The sequence below is a fragment of the Branchiostoma floridae genome, chromosome 1 (assembly GCF_000003815.2).
Source record: "Branchiostoma floridae strain S238N-H82 chromosome 1, Bfl_VNyyK, whole genome shotgun sequence".
In the NCBI taxonomy this organism is placed as follows: Eukaryota; Metazoa; Chordata; class Leptocardii; order Amphioxiformes; family Branchiostomatidae; genus Branchiostoma; species Branchiostoma floridae.
In genome coordinates, this window is record NC_049979.1 from 14,257,570 (window position 1) to 14,275,272 (window position 17,703).

General features: G+C 40.5%; 1 protein-coding gene across 3 annotated transcripts in view; it reads left to right on the top strand.

The window, feature by feature from the left end:
- The window catches only part of LOC118415394 (mucin-12-like), a 36,980-nt gene that overhangs the window by 6,843 nt on the left and 12,434 nt on the right, over positions 1-17,703 (top strand). For 2 of the 3 annotated variants that reach the window (XM_035819991.1, XM_035819982.1), the window contains exons 4-13: positions 9,519-9,644; positions 11,074-11,138; positions 11,402-11,530; positions 11,867-11,912; positions 12,438-12,589; positions 13,508-13,690; positions 14,000-14,107; positions 14,636-14,800; positions 16,608-16,795; positions 17,395-17,512. In XM_035819991.1, coding sequence (XP_035675884.1) covers positions 9,519-9,644; positions 11,074-11,138; positions 11,402-11,530; positions 11,867-11,912; positions 12,438-12,589; positions 13,508-13,690; positions 14,000-14,107; positions 14,636-14,800; positions 16,608-16,795; positions 17,395-17,512 — 1,280 coding nt within the window. The remainder of the gene's footprint in view (positions 1-9,518; positions 9,645-11,073; positions 11,139-11,401; positions 11,531-11,866; positions 11,913-12,437; positions 12,590-13,507; positions 13,691-13,999; positions 14,108-14,635; positions 14,801-16,607; positions 16,796-17,394; positions 17,513-17,703) is intronic. The other variant, XM_035819998.1, reaches the window with a different exon arrangement.

Here is a 17,703-nt window from a genome sequence, read left to right on the forward strand (position 1 = left end):
GTGGTATTACAGATTACTACTAGTATCATCAAGGAGGTTGAAAGAGGGAATCAACCTCCTTGGTATCATGAAGGATGTAGCCACTGGTGGCGGGGCATTGCGCTGGAACAGGCAGTCTCTGATGACAAAAATACGTTTCCATTACTGACTGCATGTATATTTACGGAGAAAAAATGCCCTTTCAAATAGAAAAAAACATGCTGCAGGCTTATTAGCATATGATCCAGTCCCGTCGCCGGCGACGATTTTTCTTTAGACATGTGAGGAATAGTCGCGGACCCCCTGCTGAAGGGTCGCGCGACTGGGTCCGAGGTGGTCGCACGATGATTCCATAAAAGCCCTCGCACGACTATTTTGATTCTCTTTAGACAGCCTAAAAATATCGTCGCCGGCAACGTTGTCGACAACAACAGTCGCACGACTATGAAAGTGTTGTCTGTCTGAACCCGTCAGATGTAAGGTGACACAGGCGTGAAATTGTGGTTCATAGCAGCACAGGGATAGTGCCAGCTGGTTTGTGCATGTCTTAACCTCTACCAAGGTGGTTATTATTTTAGCAGCATTGGTTTGTTTCTTAACTTCTTGATCAAATGACAATAGTCATCATTGAACTTTTGGGATGAAACATTTATGTTTTAATGACAAAAGCATCTGAAAAGACACACTAGAGCAAATGCTATCATTATACATTTGGAACTGTCCTATGAAATAGGTTGCCTGCTTGGAATTTCAGATATTCACACTGAATTATACCTCAATTACTTATTATTCAGTGGGTGAATAATGACAAGTGGATTACTGAGTCCAAGGCACTTTCCTGGAGAACCTTTGTTGTTTCACTGTTTCTGATGTAATGTAAGGTGCCAAAAGAATATTTAAGATCGCAGGTTTGTATTAGTAGGCAAGGCATGAGGCGCTGCGTGAGGCATGGTGCCACGACCGTGCTATAACATAATAGGTGTTGTTTGTAGCAGAATTGGTCCCTGCTGCGACATGCATTACCCGCAGCAGCTCTTCCGTGACCCAGCTTAAACCACTGTTCTTGTTCTCTTGTTTTTCGTATAAACAGTCATACAAAACATGTTGTGGGGACTAAGCTTGTTAAAACACTTAGTAATAGTTGCAAGTAACAATGAGCAGATGAAGGGATGTCATTCCGTGTTTGTTTACAATGATAGACAACCTTCCAAACTTACTTACGAAGAGTAGCCTGATGAGAGGCCTGACATTTCTTCTTTCTTCTTTATTTCAGGTATAAAAAAAAAAAAAACTAGGTACACAAAAGACCACGCATACATACAAATGTACATATACATTAAAAACATCTATCTGTACATTTAATTCCAGTAATGTTATTAAGGAAACCGACTGAAAAGATTACGAATTTAAGTAACCAATTCTTCTGTACTTGGTGCCTTTGCATCAGTCAGTAGGAAATGTCCCTTTGTTAAATGCTATCAGCAAAAGTTGTTATCTTGGTCTGTTTAGGGAACGCTAAATTCTTTTCCCAACTGAGTCAACAGAAAAAGCTGCTATGTATATACTGGTGTGCCAGATTTCAGTGAGTAGAACTTCTGAAGACTAAAACGTTCTTAACCCTGGTGGCAGATATACATGTACGCTGCAAGGTTACACTGAAAGGCCTGACATTTTCTCAGCAACTCTGAGTGAACTCTGGTAATCCTGTTCTGTGGTGGAAGTGATGGATTGTGCATGAGGTTAAGGTATACTATACATTATGACCACTTGTCAACTCCTCCTTTTCTCTGAATAGTTTAATTGGTCACATTAGAGGGGGACTAAATTAGAATGCCTCCTGGTACTACCAGTAAGGACATTAACGCTTTGTGCTGTTTGCTATTGTAGTTTGTTAGCTGTGCAGGTGTGCAGGTTTTATAGTAACGCTCATGGAATTCCTCTTGTATAGGTAAGCAAATTAGCAGCCGGCTATAAATAGTTAACACATCTCTACAGTAGCACATTAAGTGCAGCAGGATAAGCTCTCTGTAAAGCTTATTGGCCTTACTGTACTGCTTAGAATCAACTGCTGATTCAATTTCATCATACTGTCAAGGCACATGTGAGTTGTAGGTATACCCTACCTCAGATTTTGTGTGAAAGTGGTTTCTTGGAAGATGCACTTAGATTCAATGTACATGTATCTTGTGATTGGTTTGAGTCTGCCTGGGTGCCATAATCAGCAGCTCCAGGTGTGAGGAATGCTGCATATCTCTGTGTGTTGTTCTCCAGCGACTTTTCGATTAATGACCGGAGCATAATTAATCTGGCTGTGGTAGTTACGTGTAGTTACCAGCTCAGTTGTATCCATGCAACACAGCCAATCATTTTACCTACTTTGTGGCTGAGCCCAGATTCATAGATCTACTTCTGTCTTTTGTTAACTGTCTGCACTAGGCTGGTAAAATTGCCACATTTTGGTATTACTATATTGTCTTTTTGTTGGAACAATTTTGAAGACTCTTACTCATGTAGTGTTGAGCTGCTTTGCAAAAATCCATGTGGTCTGCATTGCTTTTGACTTGATATGAGGCGGCGAGGTCTTCTTATCAATTATCATGAAGTTAAACAGTTGACTGGTCAGTGGGAGACAAAATGTTGCCAAGTTCTCACACATCAATCAAAGTCAAGTATCATAAAGAAATTCGTAATTGGTATCATTTTTATTTTGATATGTAGCATGGAAAGTTCCGGTGTCAATAGCCTTCGCCAAGAGTGGTTCTAGACCTTGACTGGTCTTGTGGGAAAAATAGCCATAACAATAATGATATCTCACCCGAGAAATCAGCCATGACCTGCCTTTGTAGGCAAAAAACTGTTCTGGTAGTTTGTCAGCAAAATAGTTTCTTGTGTCTGAGAAACAGCATTCTTTGGTCATCTCCAGTGTGATCTAAACCCTTTGTGCCTGAGGTAAGGGTGACAGATGGTCCTGAAAGAGAAAAGGTACACTTCTGGATATGAGAATGGAAATCACCTGATTGTCCTGCTGTGAAAGGTTTCCAAGGTAAGTCTAGCCATGAAATCATGTGTTAGTTTGGAAGGACTGAACCATGGAGAAAGCTGTAGGTCAAGAGAGGGTGACTTTTCTTGATCTTTTTTCCACATTGCCTCCTTACAATCCTTTCATGTCCATACACTAACTCCTTGAATCTATGGAAACTAATTAGTTAGCCATTAAGGGATGGTTTATCCAGTGCATATTTGCCTTTTTACACTGTTTACTTATTAGTACTCTGTAGTCATTACAGTACCTTAATTCATACTATAGGATGGTCTCGTGGAAGAATTGCCCTAGAGTATGATGGCTCCTTATGTCAAGTATTATGATTTAAGTGTCATGTGTGCACCGCATGTATCAAAGCATTCAACATTTTTTTCAACTCTTTTTTCTTGTGCATGTGTAGAATACAAATTTGTAGCTTATTTTGATTCAATACAATAGTTACTATACCTGGATTGTTGTGTATAGATATCATCATAGTTAATGGTATGTATGGGATGTACATGTGTAGATTGTCATTTTGTCCATTTGAGAGGCATTCCGGTGTGACGACTGATAAAGATGTGCTTCTGCTTGGAAGCCTCTTCTGCTTGGAAGGTTCCCTCCTAACCACTAAGTACTTTAATCTATTGAACCACCTGTTGCAGTGTAAAATTGCAGAGTAAGTAGGTTTTATGTTATAAAGGTAGTAAAATGACAAAAGATTCCCATGTAGGCCCCTGGAATACTGAGGTGTATTGTGAAGCAGAAGTGACCCAGACAACAGAGGAGAATTTAACCTGGGAGACCACTTTTCTTGGCATTATTAATATACATTCACCTGGTCCGGAAGCATCCAGGGGTAGATCCCCCACCAATGTATTGTTTAGTCAGAAAGAAATTGCTAAAAATAGCATTTCCTTGCAGCAGCACTATCCTTTAAATACTGATAAATTTTGGTGTACAAGTTACTGCAATGCCTAATCTCACTTGAAGTAATCTCCTTACTCAAGCCATTCTGACATCAAAAGAAAAGAAGTCTTAACAAGGTAACTCATAAGTGACAGGCTCCTATCCTGGCATCTGTAAAAAGGTTTACATTCCGTCACAATTCTGCATTTTTAAAGCTGATAGGGTATTGTGTGATCAACAGCCCTAGGATAATCCTGTCATAGAGGTGAGCACATGTGAATGGGGCGGGACTCTGTGGGGGATGGTAAGGAGAGATGGGGTGGGGGCACAGAGAACAAACATATAAGAAAGGATAGAGCCCTCCCCCAAACAGGATCAACCTCCTTCCTACTTACTCTGCCACGTGAGCATGTCACCCAAGCAGATATGTTGGAGACAATGTCTCAACTCAGCCTCAAGTTACCAGCAGTTCTTTACAGTCACATTGTGCAGTTACATTGAATATGGCCTTCTGTCATGGAGCATTGGAGATAAATACAAACCAGTGGTTGATACTGTACAGACCTGGTTTTCCCCAACGAAACAACTGTTGCATTGTGTAGATTTCATAAGAACTTGAAAAAAACACCCAGAGAGAGAAATACTCTGCCAAGCCCTCTAGTTTTCTCTTTGAAAAGAAGTTGCAGCTATGTCTTATGACAGGTGAATGGTGTACATGTTTTACAAATATTTGTGGATGAGATAAAAGAATCATACAAATGTTTCTGTCGTAAACAAGCAGAAACTTGTGACAGTAAAATCACCTGGAAAATTTATTATAGTATACCTTCATTTTGTCAAACATACTGCCTAGTACTAGTAGTACCTACTTGCAAGGGACAAACTGGCAACAGGTAGATGATCACCTGAAGTGGACAATTAGTATAGTAAAAAGAAACACAAGTATTGTAGTGCACTATATTTTTTTACAGATTTGAGAATAATCTACAGCATCAAACAAAACATCTGTTTTCAGTTGACAAGTCCAAATCAAACATTTCCAAATTGTATGATTAACACAACTACTGCATAGGTTACACTTACTATATTTTCATTGCTATGAAAGAAAAGCATGGACATTTAAGTTGGTCATCATATTTCCATAGTCATCATAATGTGCAGCCTAACTGAGAGATTGGAAGTGTGCTGGTAGGACTTCTATACCTGCTGACCAAGCTCTCTCAGTAGGAGTCAGTCACCCCTGGACCATGGGTCACCACAGGTCAAAACAACATACAGTGGTTCTGATTAGAGGTCTCAAAAGCCAAAAAGTGGCACTGGTACCAATGGGGCTGTGGTGCTGAAGGGCCTGTGCTGATGCTCTAACCAAAACTTTCTGGTAAAGGTATGATCTGTTCATTTTGATCTGAATGAATTCTTCATATCAAGGATATAACATACGGGGTATTGCATATACATGTAATGGGGCCATATGAAATAACATTCAAATTTGAAGAAAAGAGAATCTTTTGAAAGTGGATGTGTAATCATTGCCTATCCCTTTTCCTATTAGCCTTGGCCTATCACTGTGGTTGTTTTTTGTATAATGAAAGGACACAGTGATGCAAACGTGTCTCTCCATTGATAGTGATTTAAATTTGCAATACGAATGGCAAAGTGTCCTATATAGGCTGTTGCGATACTGTCGGAATCTACTTTTAGTGTTGTTGGCAGATCAATTGCTTATGAGTTATTGTCATTTACTGAAAGAAAGATAGAACACTGTGCAGGCTTTAACAAACATACCCACAGTTGTTTTTGATCTTACTGAAGTTATATAAGAAAGGAATACTGACTACATGACTAATTGCTAGTTTTGTTTGCTGTGACTGTTGCCAAATATTTGGCCATGTGAGCCAGACTGACTCCTAAATGCCCAGGATGTCTAATAAGTTAGAAGTGGCAGAGTAAGTATTGTTTGCAATGTTCTTAACTCTAGGAGGTACCACATCAACTGGGCATTAAAATGCTCCCTTGTTCAGTCAGAGGTTTTCAATTTGTCAGGCAGTAGACGACTTCTATATAATGTTTGTTATCAGCAAATTATGGTCTGTTTATCATGATTGTTATTGTCAGTTGCTCCACTCACATGACATTTATTGCATAATGTTGACAGGGAACCTACGTCAGCAGTTTGAAACAGATTAGAATGGTATATTGTTTGCTTACATGTATCTAGTTCTCATTAGGTAATATGTTTGGTGGCTGTACTTATTTCAAGTTTTGCAAAACATGAATTTGCATCATTTTAATGAGGAACTCTCACAGCCTCATTTTTATATGAAACCTTAATGAACATGCTGAGGGCATATTCTAACATGGTATTCCACAACTTGCTGCCTTTTGCATCAAATAAGAAAAAGTGGAATAGAATAAATCAGATAGAGTAGATTATAAGAAGTCACACAGGGAAGAAGAGAATTGAGCAGAATAAGTACTAAATGTGATGTTGCCACTCAAATTAACAAATTCAAGGTACAAAATGTAGTCATGATTAAACTTCAGGCAGACGCAGGGGTGGAAAGTCGTAAAGTATCCTGATAGAAAAGCCAGCGATTGAGAAAATGTTATAAAGTATCCACCAACATCTGCTTGGAGATCTATCCTGCTATCCTTTGCACCAGAGCTAGTATACTGTACCTTTTATCAATCCATTTGGGAATTATGACTTTAGACAGCCCATACAATACTGTCTATCCAGCCTGACAGCTCCTTTGTCCTGCTATGTTAAGGGAACATTTAGCAAGCTTAAAAAAAGCTCCATCTTGCCAGACTGCAGTCCTGGGGGATTTTCCTACATAGGGGTGTTGTTAAAGCCATGAGATAAAAATCATGCAAGCTATACATTTAGCACTAAATCATATCTAAAGAAATAGGTTAAGTGGTGGGAAAGATAGTCTTGTCAGATCGTCAAGATAAAGAGTTGGAGGGACTTTTTAGAGAACATATGATGCTGTATGAGTGCTGTTTAACATCACAGGGCAGCTATGTATTCAGAGCAGATATGTATGAAAGTCATCTAAGATATTCAATGTAACATTAGATATTATGCTGAAACTTTGAATTCCATAGTTAACCACCACAATTGTATTACCTGTAAATTCAAAAGATTGTGGATGTGTTTTGTGGAGGCACAGGCCTTTCAAACATTCTCCAAACTTCAACTGGAACTCTGACACCTGTTAGGAAACTGTGTGTAACATCTTGTGGTAAGGGAAACACACATAACCATGCCAGGAATGTTGAGCCTTTCTGTCCAGCACCACTCTCTGATTTCACAGATAAGCTATCATCACCAAGCCTTGTGCTTCCAGATAATGGACCACATGAAGGAAAGGGGGTCAGGCATTAAGAGGTGGGGAACACTCTTACACCATTCAGGTCCACTGGATCAGTCTGGGGCCATTCTTGACCATAATGGCTAAAATCCATCACTGTGTACACTGGTCCACAATGTAGCATTCACCGGCTTACTGCACTAAAGTAACTCTTTTCTCCATGGTCTGTCACCTTTGCAACAAACCTGGAACCACACCAGTTCAATGAATTCCTTCTGCAAACAACTGTTCTAAGTTTAGAGCTTGGTGTATGTTATATGACTAATTTTAGAAGTGAGAAGATGTTTAACCACTTCTCACTATAATAATGTAAGTTTTTTTTCCTCACAATGGTTGTCAAGAAAAGCAAATTCTGATGTCATTTTTGTGTGTATCATACGAATAGATACATCATACTTTTTAATGAGAGGGGCTTATTCTATCTAGTTAGTTCCGTTTGTTACGAATTTCATTTGTATGATTTACAGCATGGTCCGTTTAAAAAAAATTTAGAAACAAACAAAAATTGATGCATGCTTGGATGTCATCCATATAATGAAGTCAACATGGCCTTATGTTTGGATAACATGTAAATCTTTTCCATTTGTCTATGACATCTGATGAGCAGTTTTATGGTTTCCTCTGTACATGGCCCCCCTCCCTGCAAGGAGGGACCTCCTAATCACTAGTTAATGAGGCACAGTCAATTGGTCAGGCCTTGTTGGCTCCCTGCCACTCCACAGTTCATTATCCTGCCATCAGCAGCCACTTGTGACAGGAGTGCAGATAGGAACCAGGGGTCAAGTGGGGACTGGGCTTTGTGAAGTGTCATTAACCTATCCTGCTAAAAGGGTGGACAGGGAATTTGTTGCTACTTATTGAGTATATTGTAGACCTACCTGTATGCAGCATTAGGTTCATGGGGGGGTCTAACATATGTGAAATACATGTAGGTTATTCTTAGCCTGGTTTCCATCTGATTTACTACCTCCTCTAGCTCCTACTAACTCCTATACTTGCTCCCTCAATTTTTTTTATTCAATCAGATGGTACCCAGGCTCGGCTATGTTATTCACTGTGCTTGCTTGCTTGTTGAATAGGCCTTAGCCTGATCAAGGAGCTTTCATCAATGATGAAACCCTTTTGGCCTGAGCCATATCTGGTGATAGACCAACTTTATTCTGAGGCACTTTGAGTTTGAGATTGATTAATTTTAGTCTCTCAGAGAGATTCGAAAAAAAGTTGACCTATCAGTACTAGATATGGCTCTCGTCTTTTTTTGACCATGTCGGTCAGTTCTTTCACTGGGTTGTGAACTGATCTATAGCCAACTTTTCTTCACATGTCAATGCACCAGGAGTAATACTGAAACAGGACCCGGGGGCATGAGAAAGTTTGTTTTATGTACTCCCCTGCTAGTTGTTCTTTCCTGGGAGTAACAAAGGCTCAGGGAGGAAAGATCAGGCCTCATTCAAGTTGCATTGTTAGAGGAGAATAGAGGACAAAATATGCTTAATCCCCTTAGTGTTGTGCAAAAACACCTGTGCTGATTTGCATAAGTTCATGTTACTGTAATCCCTGAGTTTGTATGCTGTCAAGGTGAAACATAATGGCACTAAGCTCCATGTGTTTCTTGGCTACCCAAATGTTGTCTTAAGTTTGATTCCAACTCCTGAAAGCTCAAGCTACAAACCAGGTGGCCTAAACCTACAGGCAAATGAAGTATTAACAAGTGGCCTAAACCTACAGGCAAATGAAGTATTAACAGGTGGCCTAAACCTACAGGCAAATGAAGTAATAGTCTTAACCACCTACATATAAGATATTATGAAACCATTGTAACAGAAAAAGTTGGGTCAGCAAATTTAAAGTTTACTAGGCAATCCAATGGCCATGACATTGACATGACAGGATTTGCAACACAGTTTTACATACGAGCGACATTGTCTAATCACATTGTTTCTTTTAGAGTCCTTTTCATATGGAAAATAAGTAATCATTTAATTTCCTACTGTACTCAAGCATCATATATAAAACTGCAAGCTAAGTAAATTTTGCCAAAACAGAGTGGACAGATCATCAACAACCATTACTTCTATTGGTACCTTTACCTCAACAGATGATTTAACATTCCATTTCAATTTTTGTTTTACAGTTCTCTTGACCTGGCCTGCTTTTCTGTATGGCTGGAATGTACCCCTACAAAAACATAATTCTGTATTCATAGTAGTGCTCCTTTTCCCTTCCTACAGCCAGTGAAAAGGTCCCCAACATTCAGACACGGCCGATCATCCGGGCACAGAAGACAGAGAACCTGCAGAAGTGCCTGTACTACCTGGAAGGGAGAGGGGTGCCCATTCAAGACATCACTGCAAAGGGTAGGTACCACATGGTTATCTGACACACAACCCCCCTTTTGTGTATCAGCTCCACAGGTAACTGTGTTGCCCATGGCAATCTTGAAAAAGTGCTGAAAAAATCAGAGCAGTGAGTGTAAGGAGCCCCAGTAGTAATTAGAGAGTACCCAGGCTAATTCAAAGCTGCCAGGCAAGTCTTGAATCATACCTTTGATTTATTGATATTTGATTATCTTGTGAAAGGGGCTAGTCCATCTGATTCAGTTAAAATTACAAAATGTACGTGTAAATGATAGCAAAGCCCTTTGAAATTTTGTTGTTGTATACATTGTCCTGACTGCTTACTTGAATCTCATAGCAGGGAAAAAGATAAAGTAGAGAATCACCCACTTAATAACTGCAGAAACTGTGAGATAATCATGGTCCTCCTATTGAAACAGACCAGATCAATGTACCATTGCACCTGGTGATATATTGATACACGTATGAAACCATCACCATGGTTTTCTGCATTCCTTTGTTTTGTTACAGTTTAACTGATACCAATCTGCTGGTCATTTATCCTGATTGATCATGACCAGCCTGTATCTGGGCTTGTGTCTGTGAAAATACCAGACAAAGCAATTTGTTTGTTGTAAGTTACATTCCTGCTATGCCCTATCCATGACCCCTGGAACTTGGTTTTCTACAATAAGATGTAGAAGTGCAATAGTGAGTCACTGTGCAATAGTGAGTCACTGCAAATCAAACTTTCCATTTCAAGATACATGTGAGTGTCGTTAAATGCTACAGGGGTAATAGCTGGCCAGTGTGTAGTTATTCCACAGACTAGGATTCAGTGACCCAGCTGTTTTATACAGAGATTATATTTATACATGGTTGTAACATTACAGTGCAACCGGCCTTAAAGAGGCCTGCTTCAGGACAAGAACAGTGTTGGCTCATGTACCAAAGAGTAAATGTCAACACTCAAACAACAATGGTATGAATGAAACACCTGAACCCTGACTCGTCTCTCAGCTAGCCCACAGTGATCCAGGTTTTCTGAAGGATTTGGTGCACACAAAAGGCAGCTGCTTATCAGTGGTTTTGCTTCAGACCTGGGTCTGTGCCCATGTTAGACCAGCTGGTTCTTCTGTCAGTGGCACCAGTTACACTACAAAATATACATTCAAATATTTATGCTATCTTTTAGTGACACCTTTTCAATATATGCAAGTTACAGTTTATTTGTGGAAACAGGCTACCTCAAATTACTTAAGAATCTACTTTGTAGTGGGGATATAACATCTTTGTATAAGATTAATGCCTGGTGATGGTCATTGGCATTGTCACTGCATGATGACACAAACTACTAAAAAACAAAAACTTAAATCTCTAGAGTGTACATAACACTATTCTTATATTGTATAACACTATTCTTATATTGTATATTGTTCTTTTGAAACAGATCTTGCTGAGGGAAACCTAAAGGCAACATTGACTATTGTCTCTAGGCTAAAGGAAATTTTTGAGGTACTGGTATGTTTTGATACACTTTTCATATATTTTGTAAGGCTTTCTGCCATTTCTATCCAATCGATATACCACTGAGTATAACCTACAAGAGTGTCTTGTATTCAATGTTCTTTTCTGTTTTCATTCACAGTTTACAAGTCATACTGTGAAGCATCAGTTGACATTGTGCATATTGCCATGTAGGTTAGTCAATATTTCCTTAGGGTCTTCAAGGTGTGATACGAACATTGACAGTTCACTTTATTCTTACAACCGTACAGAGTGCACAGGTGCAGGGGACATCAGAGCAAGGAGCGGACAGAGAGCAGGCAGAGCCACGCCCTCACTCAGCACCATCCTCTGGTACAGAGAGGTTAGGGAACGGAGACGGGGAGGCAGACACAAGTCTTGTATGACATACCAACTTCAAATTTCTGTGGATAGAAGTTAGAATAGCCAAACATAACCCTTTTTGAGGCTGTGCTGTTGGTGATGTTGTATTTTCTAATTTTGCTTGCTGCTACTAAACATAAGACAGAACAAGCACCTGCTTCCTTTGATGTATTTGAAGCGCCCTCTAGTGACAGATTTATGTATTACAGTTTTTACTTTTGTCAATGATACTCAAAGGTGCATGTACAATGTTGTAGGAGCACTGATGTAGGAGGAAGAAATTCTTGGTTTGTTTTCTGCATGAAAGTAAGTACAATCCATGATTTGTTCAGTCATCCCATTCTGTTTTCCAGTCAGAGAGTTTGGAGGCGGAGTCAGGCAGGCTGTACCCAGGTGATGGTGAGTGTAATGCTCTTTATCCAGTTGTACTATGCAGGTGTAAACTACAGTATGTGTATGCAGACGTACCTCCTATGGCATCCATTGCTTCGTAACTTTTACTCAACACCTTCATATTAGAGTTTTATGTATCTACATGTATATCTGAGTACAGAGTCTATTGGTTTGAAGGGATGTTTCACATTGTGACCAGCGCACTCTCAGTTGTAATTTGATGTGGCACATGTTCTTTTACTTACAGGGTTAATGATATTTTCAGTGCCCCTCTATTAAACCCTTATTCCATGTTTTATGCATCCACAAGGAATTCATCCTTATCCTATCTACTGTGAGTTATGTTAATGTTATTTTTTTTAACAGCTCAGTCTTAAGAAATGGTTAGAAGGTTAAAGTTTTTGTGTATGAAAATTTCTTACAAGTAGTTGAAAACTTCCAGGGTACGTAGACCAGGGCATAGATATCAGCATAGCATAAGTTAGGAAGATGGTATTGCTCTGAATAAAGATGTATTTCTACATTCTACAGACCCAAATGAGGTTCGGCATGCCTACTACGATGACCGTGCAATATCCCACCAGAAGCCTGTGTACAGCGGAGGGGGGCTGCGAGACGACATACTGCCGGGCAGCATGGCTACTGATGATGAAGAGGAAGATATAAGTCAGAGTGAGATTCCTGTAAGTAAACTAGAGACAAAGCTAAGAAACATTCACCAGCCACAAACAATGAACAGTTTTCAAAATGTGTGCCATACCAATTTAATCTGCATATCATCACTTTCTACTGGTAAATGATGAATTTCAAGGTTATCAGCTCTAATCTCTTTGTAGTCAGCTGAATACTGTTTTGGATACAATGATTCAGCATTAAAGGTCCTAAGACAAACTAAAATGCACCCTCATTTTATATAGCTTCTTTAGTAAGTGTACTCATAGATGCCCGGATTCAAAAACAAGTTTGCATGTTTTACGATAACCAATGGTGTAAACTTACCAATCTATAGCTTGAGTCTTGGTGACCTGCAGCAAAATCACAGTATTAAGTCTCTACTGTTTACCGAGCCTTCGAAAACCCAGAACACTTTGCTCACTCATGGGGAGGGTGTGCCAACATGGTTGTAGGTATTACCCTACATCGGCCATTGTTTCAGCTTTCACTGGGCAAATATCTTCATCCAAGGCATGGGGTGTAGGCACGCTCGAGTTATTACTTCTCTACATGGGAATAATCTGCTTAGCTTAGCTTTGGTATGCAAAAATGTTTACGATGTTACGGTAGTCAAGAAAGGAGTTCATGATGGAACTATGGTGGAAAAATAGCAGGCTAGTAAGTGTTTTAGAAAAAGATATAATTGCTTTCCTTAATCTTGGATTTTCTTTAGTTATCCTTTGACACTGAGAAGTTAAGTTAGCTAGCATGACAAATCCATAGCTTTTTTGGTAGGCCAGAATGTACTGTTCTGTTTGCATGTCCAGTGGAGGATGTACGTCTGGTAGATTACTTCTGTTCAGAGTCCAGTCTATGCTGGAGGTTGAGGCAAGTTACATTCTCCATGTCCTGTTGTGTTAGTTACTGTTGGTGCTCTACACTTCCAGCCTACGCTCCAGTCCACCACAGAGATGGGATCTCACGGAGTTTCCCAGCACGGTGCGGACAGCAGGCGACAGATCATCGGTCTGAGCCAGGCCATCCGGGAGAAGGCTCGCATCTCAGTGTCCACGGAGGTGCCGGGTTCCCCCAACAAGCTGCAGGCATGGGATACTCAGGCTATATTCACTGTGAGTGCATGGGCATGCTGATGCATGGACTGCATGGGCCTTCCTCCTGCTCCTGTTTCCTTGTTACCATCATGATGGTTTTCCTTGAGAACCCCTGGACCCCTAACTATACCAAGCAAACATCCATCATTATCTTCATCCTTCTGTGCATAGCACCCAACATTTTAACATGTGACTTGTGTATGAATATTGTCCATACTTATTTTAAAGTGGAGTCATTCCAAGTGCATGTTCTTGATTTGTACTTGACATGTATAGTGATTTTAGTGTCGTGCTGTTACAATTTGACGTGAGCCCCTGCCCCTGCAGGCCCCTGCCCCTGTGCGTGACCAGGTGAGTCTGACTGTTGAGGAGAGGCTGAAGTCCCTGCTGGACAGCCCCTACCTGGAGGAGATGGCTGGCAGCCCAAGGAAAAAGGCAAGTCAAGCTTCCACCAATTTTATACCTTGAAGTTAAAATGTGCACGATAATTTACTCTTAGCAAATGTGATAAGAACAACAACAAATGTGATCAATACAATTGTCATTGTTGCATTAACTTGTCATCATTGTATCAAACTGTCACAACATAGATGAATAAAAAGATAATGTATTGTGCATGACAAAGCTGAAAAAATATTCCTACGCCTTCAGGAATACCCTATTCCATCCTTGTCCACATTGTGTGCTGCTATCAAAAAGTTGCAGACAGCTATGGGACATTCAGGAGTTAAGTCAGTGTGTTGTCATGGAAACATTGTTGTGGCATTTGTCCACTCGTAACATACAAAAACTAAACCAAATGCTGTTAAGCACAAAAGGAACATTTACTGTAAAATTATACCTGCATTTTTGTGCTTGGCTGACAGTGTCTTTTTAATCTTCGAACTTTATTGCACAGAAAACCCTGTACCATCCTTTAGCAGTCTTAGTGAGTAGCTTAACCTGCTTGTTCCATACCTGCAGGGTTACTTGGAGGGGGAACTGTTGCTCCCACCCCCTCCCAAAGGACACAGTCCCTTCAGCTATCCAGATGGGATAGACAACCCCGCACTGGAGGGGGCAATGAACGGGCAGGTCAGAGGTCAAGATGTGGAGCTATCAGAACTAGGACTGGGCTCAGGATATGTGGTACGTTTTGGGCATTCAAGTTATCTTGCCATTAATGACTCTTGCCTACCCTTTTGTGAAAAGTTATGAAGTATGAAGGGTTGAAATGCCAGGGATGGAGAACCAGTCCTGGTGCCCTGGTCTGAATGAAATGCATGTTGATAAACGCATTTTGTTCACATTTTGTAAAAAAAGAAACATTGCTATGTATAGCTGAGCTCAAATGTAGGCAAGACAGGAGTGTCATGAAAGAAACAGGAAGATTGAAAGATGTGCAATAAACAATTCATATCTTTATTGTGCAAACAGACTCAATACTTTTCTGTGTATTTTCAACCACCTGTTGGAGCCACAGTCAAAACACAGTCGATGACCCACAAACCAACAAGACCCAAGATAAGAGGTTGTCAGACATATGACCTGTCCAAAGATTTATATCTTTCTTTCTGCCCACTTTCCTTTTCACCAGTATGCATGTCTGCGCAGTCTTGCCTGACCAAAATAACAGAGCAACTTTTACCTTTGAAGTGTCAAAACAGATTGTAAGATCAAATTCAAGGTCACATTCTCCCAGACAATACTTGGTGACCTTCTGTGAGCCAAATCTGACCCAGAAAGTTTGCCCTATCCCTGTGGTGATTATCTGTAGTCCTGTTGGGTTTCCCTGTAATGCCTGAGTGGTAAGAGAGTCGTGCCTCCCATGTTTGTGGAATACTTGTGCAGCCAGGTGATAGGGAAATGATTGTTTGCTTGGTGCGGGGTGTTTGCTCCCAGCCCACACAGCCCAATGGCACACCTGATCTGCATGGGTAATGGCCTCTTCTTTGTTCTGGGGTTAAGCAAATGTTAGGGAAAGTTCAGTCCTAGGTATGATCATGTCTGTAGCAAGTCTTGTGCACATGTACAATGAGACCATATGGAAGATTCCTGTGTGAAGTGACCCAAAGTATGCTCTTTTGTCAGCACCATGCCCTGGACACTCAATATTGAATTTAGTTCTATTTAAATGCTTCCATTGAATTATGCTGTATAGCCCCCCAAGTGCGTTAATGATCAACCCCATTGTGAACGGGTTATCCAAACACTCATAGGAGGGTTCATTCTAAAGCTGTTACTGCATGGCGACATAGTTGATGCAAAAGCTGGGAGTTCATGTGTAAGTTACATTACCTTATAATGTTAACTGCTCAGCTCTTTGTTTGTCCTTTGTATTTCAAGCATTCACAAAGATGTTTATATTGTAGGGAATACTGTAAAGGGCAAGTAGCTACACTTTCCTGTTTGACGCAGGATTAAGGAAAGCCTCTTGGTTCTGCTCTGTTTATGCCATACTAAGTGTGTAGGTATTTCTTATTCCTTGCAGCCTTCATGGTTCAAATGGTAACTTTTCAGTGCTATATGGACCTGTAATGGACAGAATGCACAATGTTGGTGATAGTGTTTGTTGTCAGCTGCTCCTGTCTAATGTTTATTTTGGAACTGGACTTAGATGCTTTTGTCAGAATTACCTTGCCTTTATTTACATAAGCGGAACAGATTGTTTGATGTGCAGTAGACATTGCTCGCCATGCAGCTCATTTTTAGTAAAAGTATTGGACTTGAGTTGTAGAATACTTTGCAGGAAGGGCCCTGTGATTAAGAATCTCTGTTGTGGAACCTTGTTAGAGGGAAGCTGATGCCACATCTGTCACCAAATTGTAGGTCTGGAAGTTACTGATTTGAGAATCATGTGGACATTAGGCTCACACCCTATAATTTACTCACAGCTTGATAGACCTTCCTTTTCTTTGCTTGATTGATTTTTCTTTGAACCTTTGTCTGTCTGCAGCCCTCCCACCCGAACCAGAGGGGCCGTGTAGCCACCAGAGGTGAGGCAGTACTGAGAATGAGAGGTGCTGGCAGGGCCGAGGTCCACTCAGCACATGCCTACAGTAACGGTCCCCCTGCACAGCAGCTGGTCAATGGGTCTCCCAACACCCGAGGCAGGCCTGTGGCAGGGGAACACTCACCTGGCAGGTGAGACTTCAACACAAGTGTTGTTGCCTTTACTTGGTTTATGTCCTGCATGATTTATTCTGGTAATTAGAGGTAATGATTTCAGATGATGATTTATTCCAACTTGCAATTACAGGCAGTGACTGTACCTTCAGCATACATGTAGATAAATGAATGTTTGTGTGCTATCAGGGAGTGATTTAAGCAGTCTGCCACAGCCAGACAAAAGGGTTGGGCTTACAAATGTATTCATAATGGGTTATTTGTTTACAGGAGATTTTTGTCTAAGTGAAATCAGTGTTATGGTAATTGGCAATGGGCCAAAATCAACAATAATGTACAGAGAGTATCAAACAAAGTCTATATCATGAAAAAGTCAGTGATAATCTAAAGGGTAGACTATTAGCTGACATCAATGATATCTTTGAGTGGGTAGACCTTTCAGGAGGAATTAGACTGGTTAGATTTAAGGAAAGATCTGGACCTGGTTTTCACCACCAAGGTGACAGGTGGGGTGAAGATAAAGGAGGAACTACATGTATGCACCCATGGCATTAAACTGTGCTTTCTTACATCATCACAGTGATACAGTATATAACTGCAGTGCCTTTTCTTGTTAGACCTGCTGCTCATAAGCAATCCCCAAGCCCTCCTGGGCAGGTGTCAGGACAGCAGAGGAGGGACAACCCCCACCCACAGGCCAACCAGCCCAGTAAAACACCACCAACTGGCAAGAAGGTGACACCACAGTTTTATGTTGTGACTATTGATGGAATTTTGAGAAACCAATCCTCATCGTGTTCAAAGGAGTTTGTTTAGAAATCATTTCGTCTGAACTACTTTTTGAATTTGTCCATGAAATTATGCATACCATCCACCTCCAGAGTGGTTGATCTAACTGAACAATCTTTCACTGTGCTTTCTTTGCA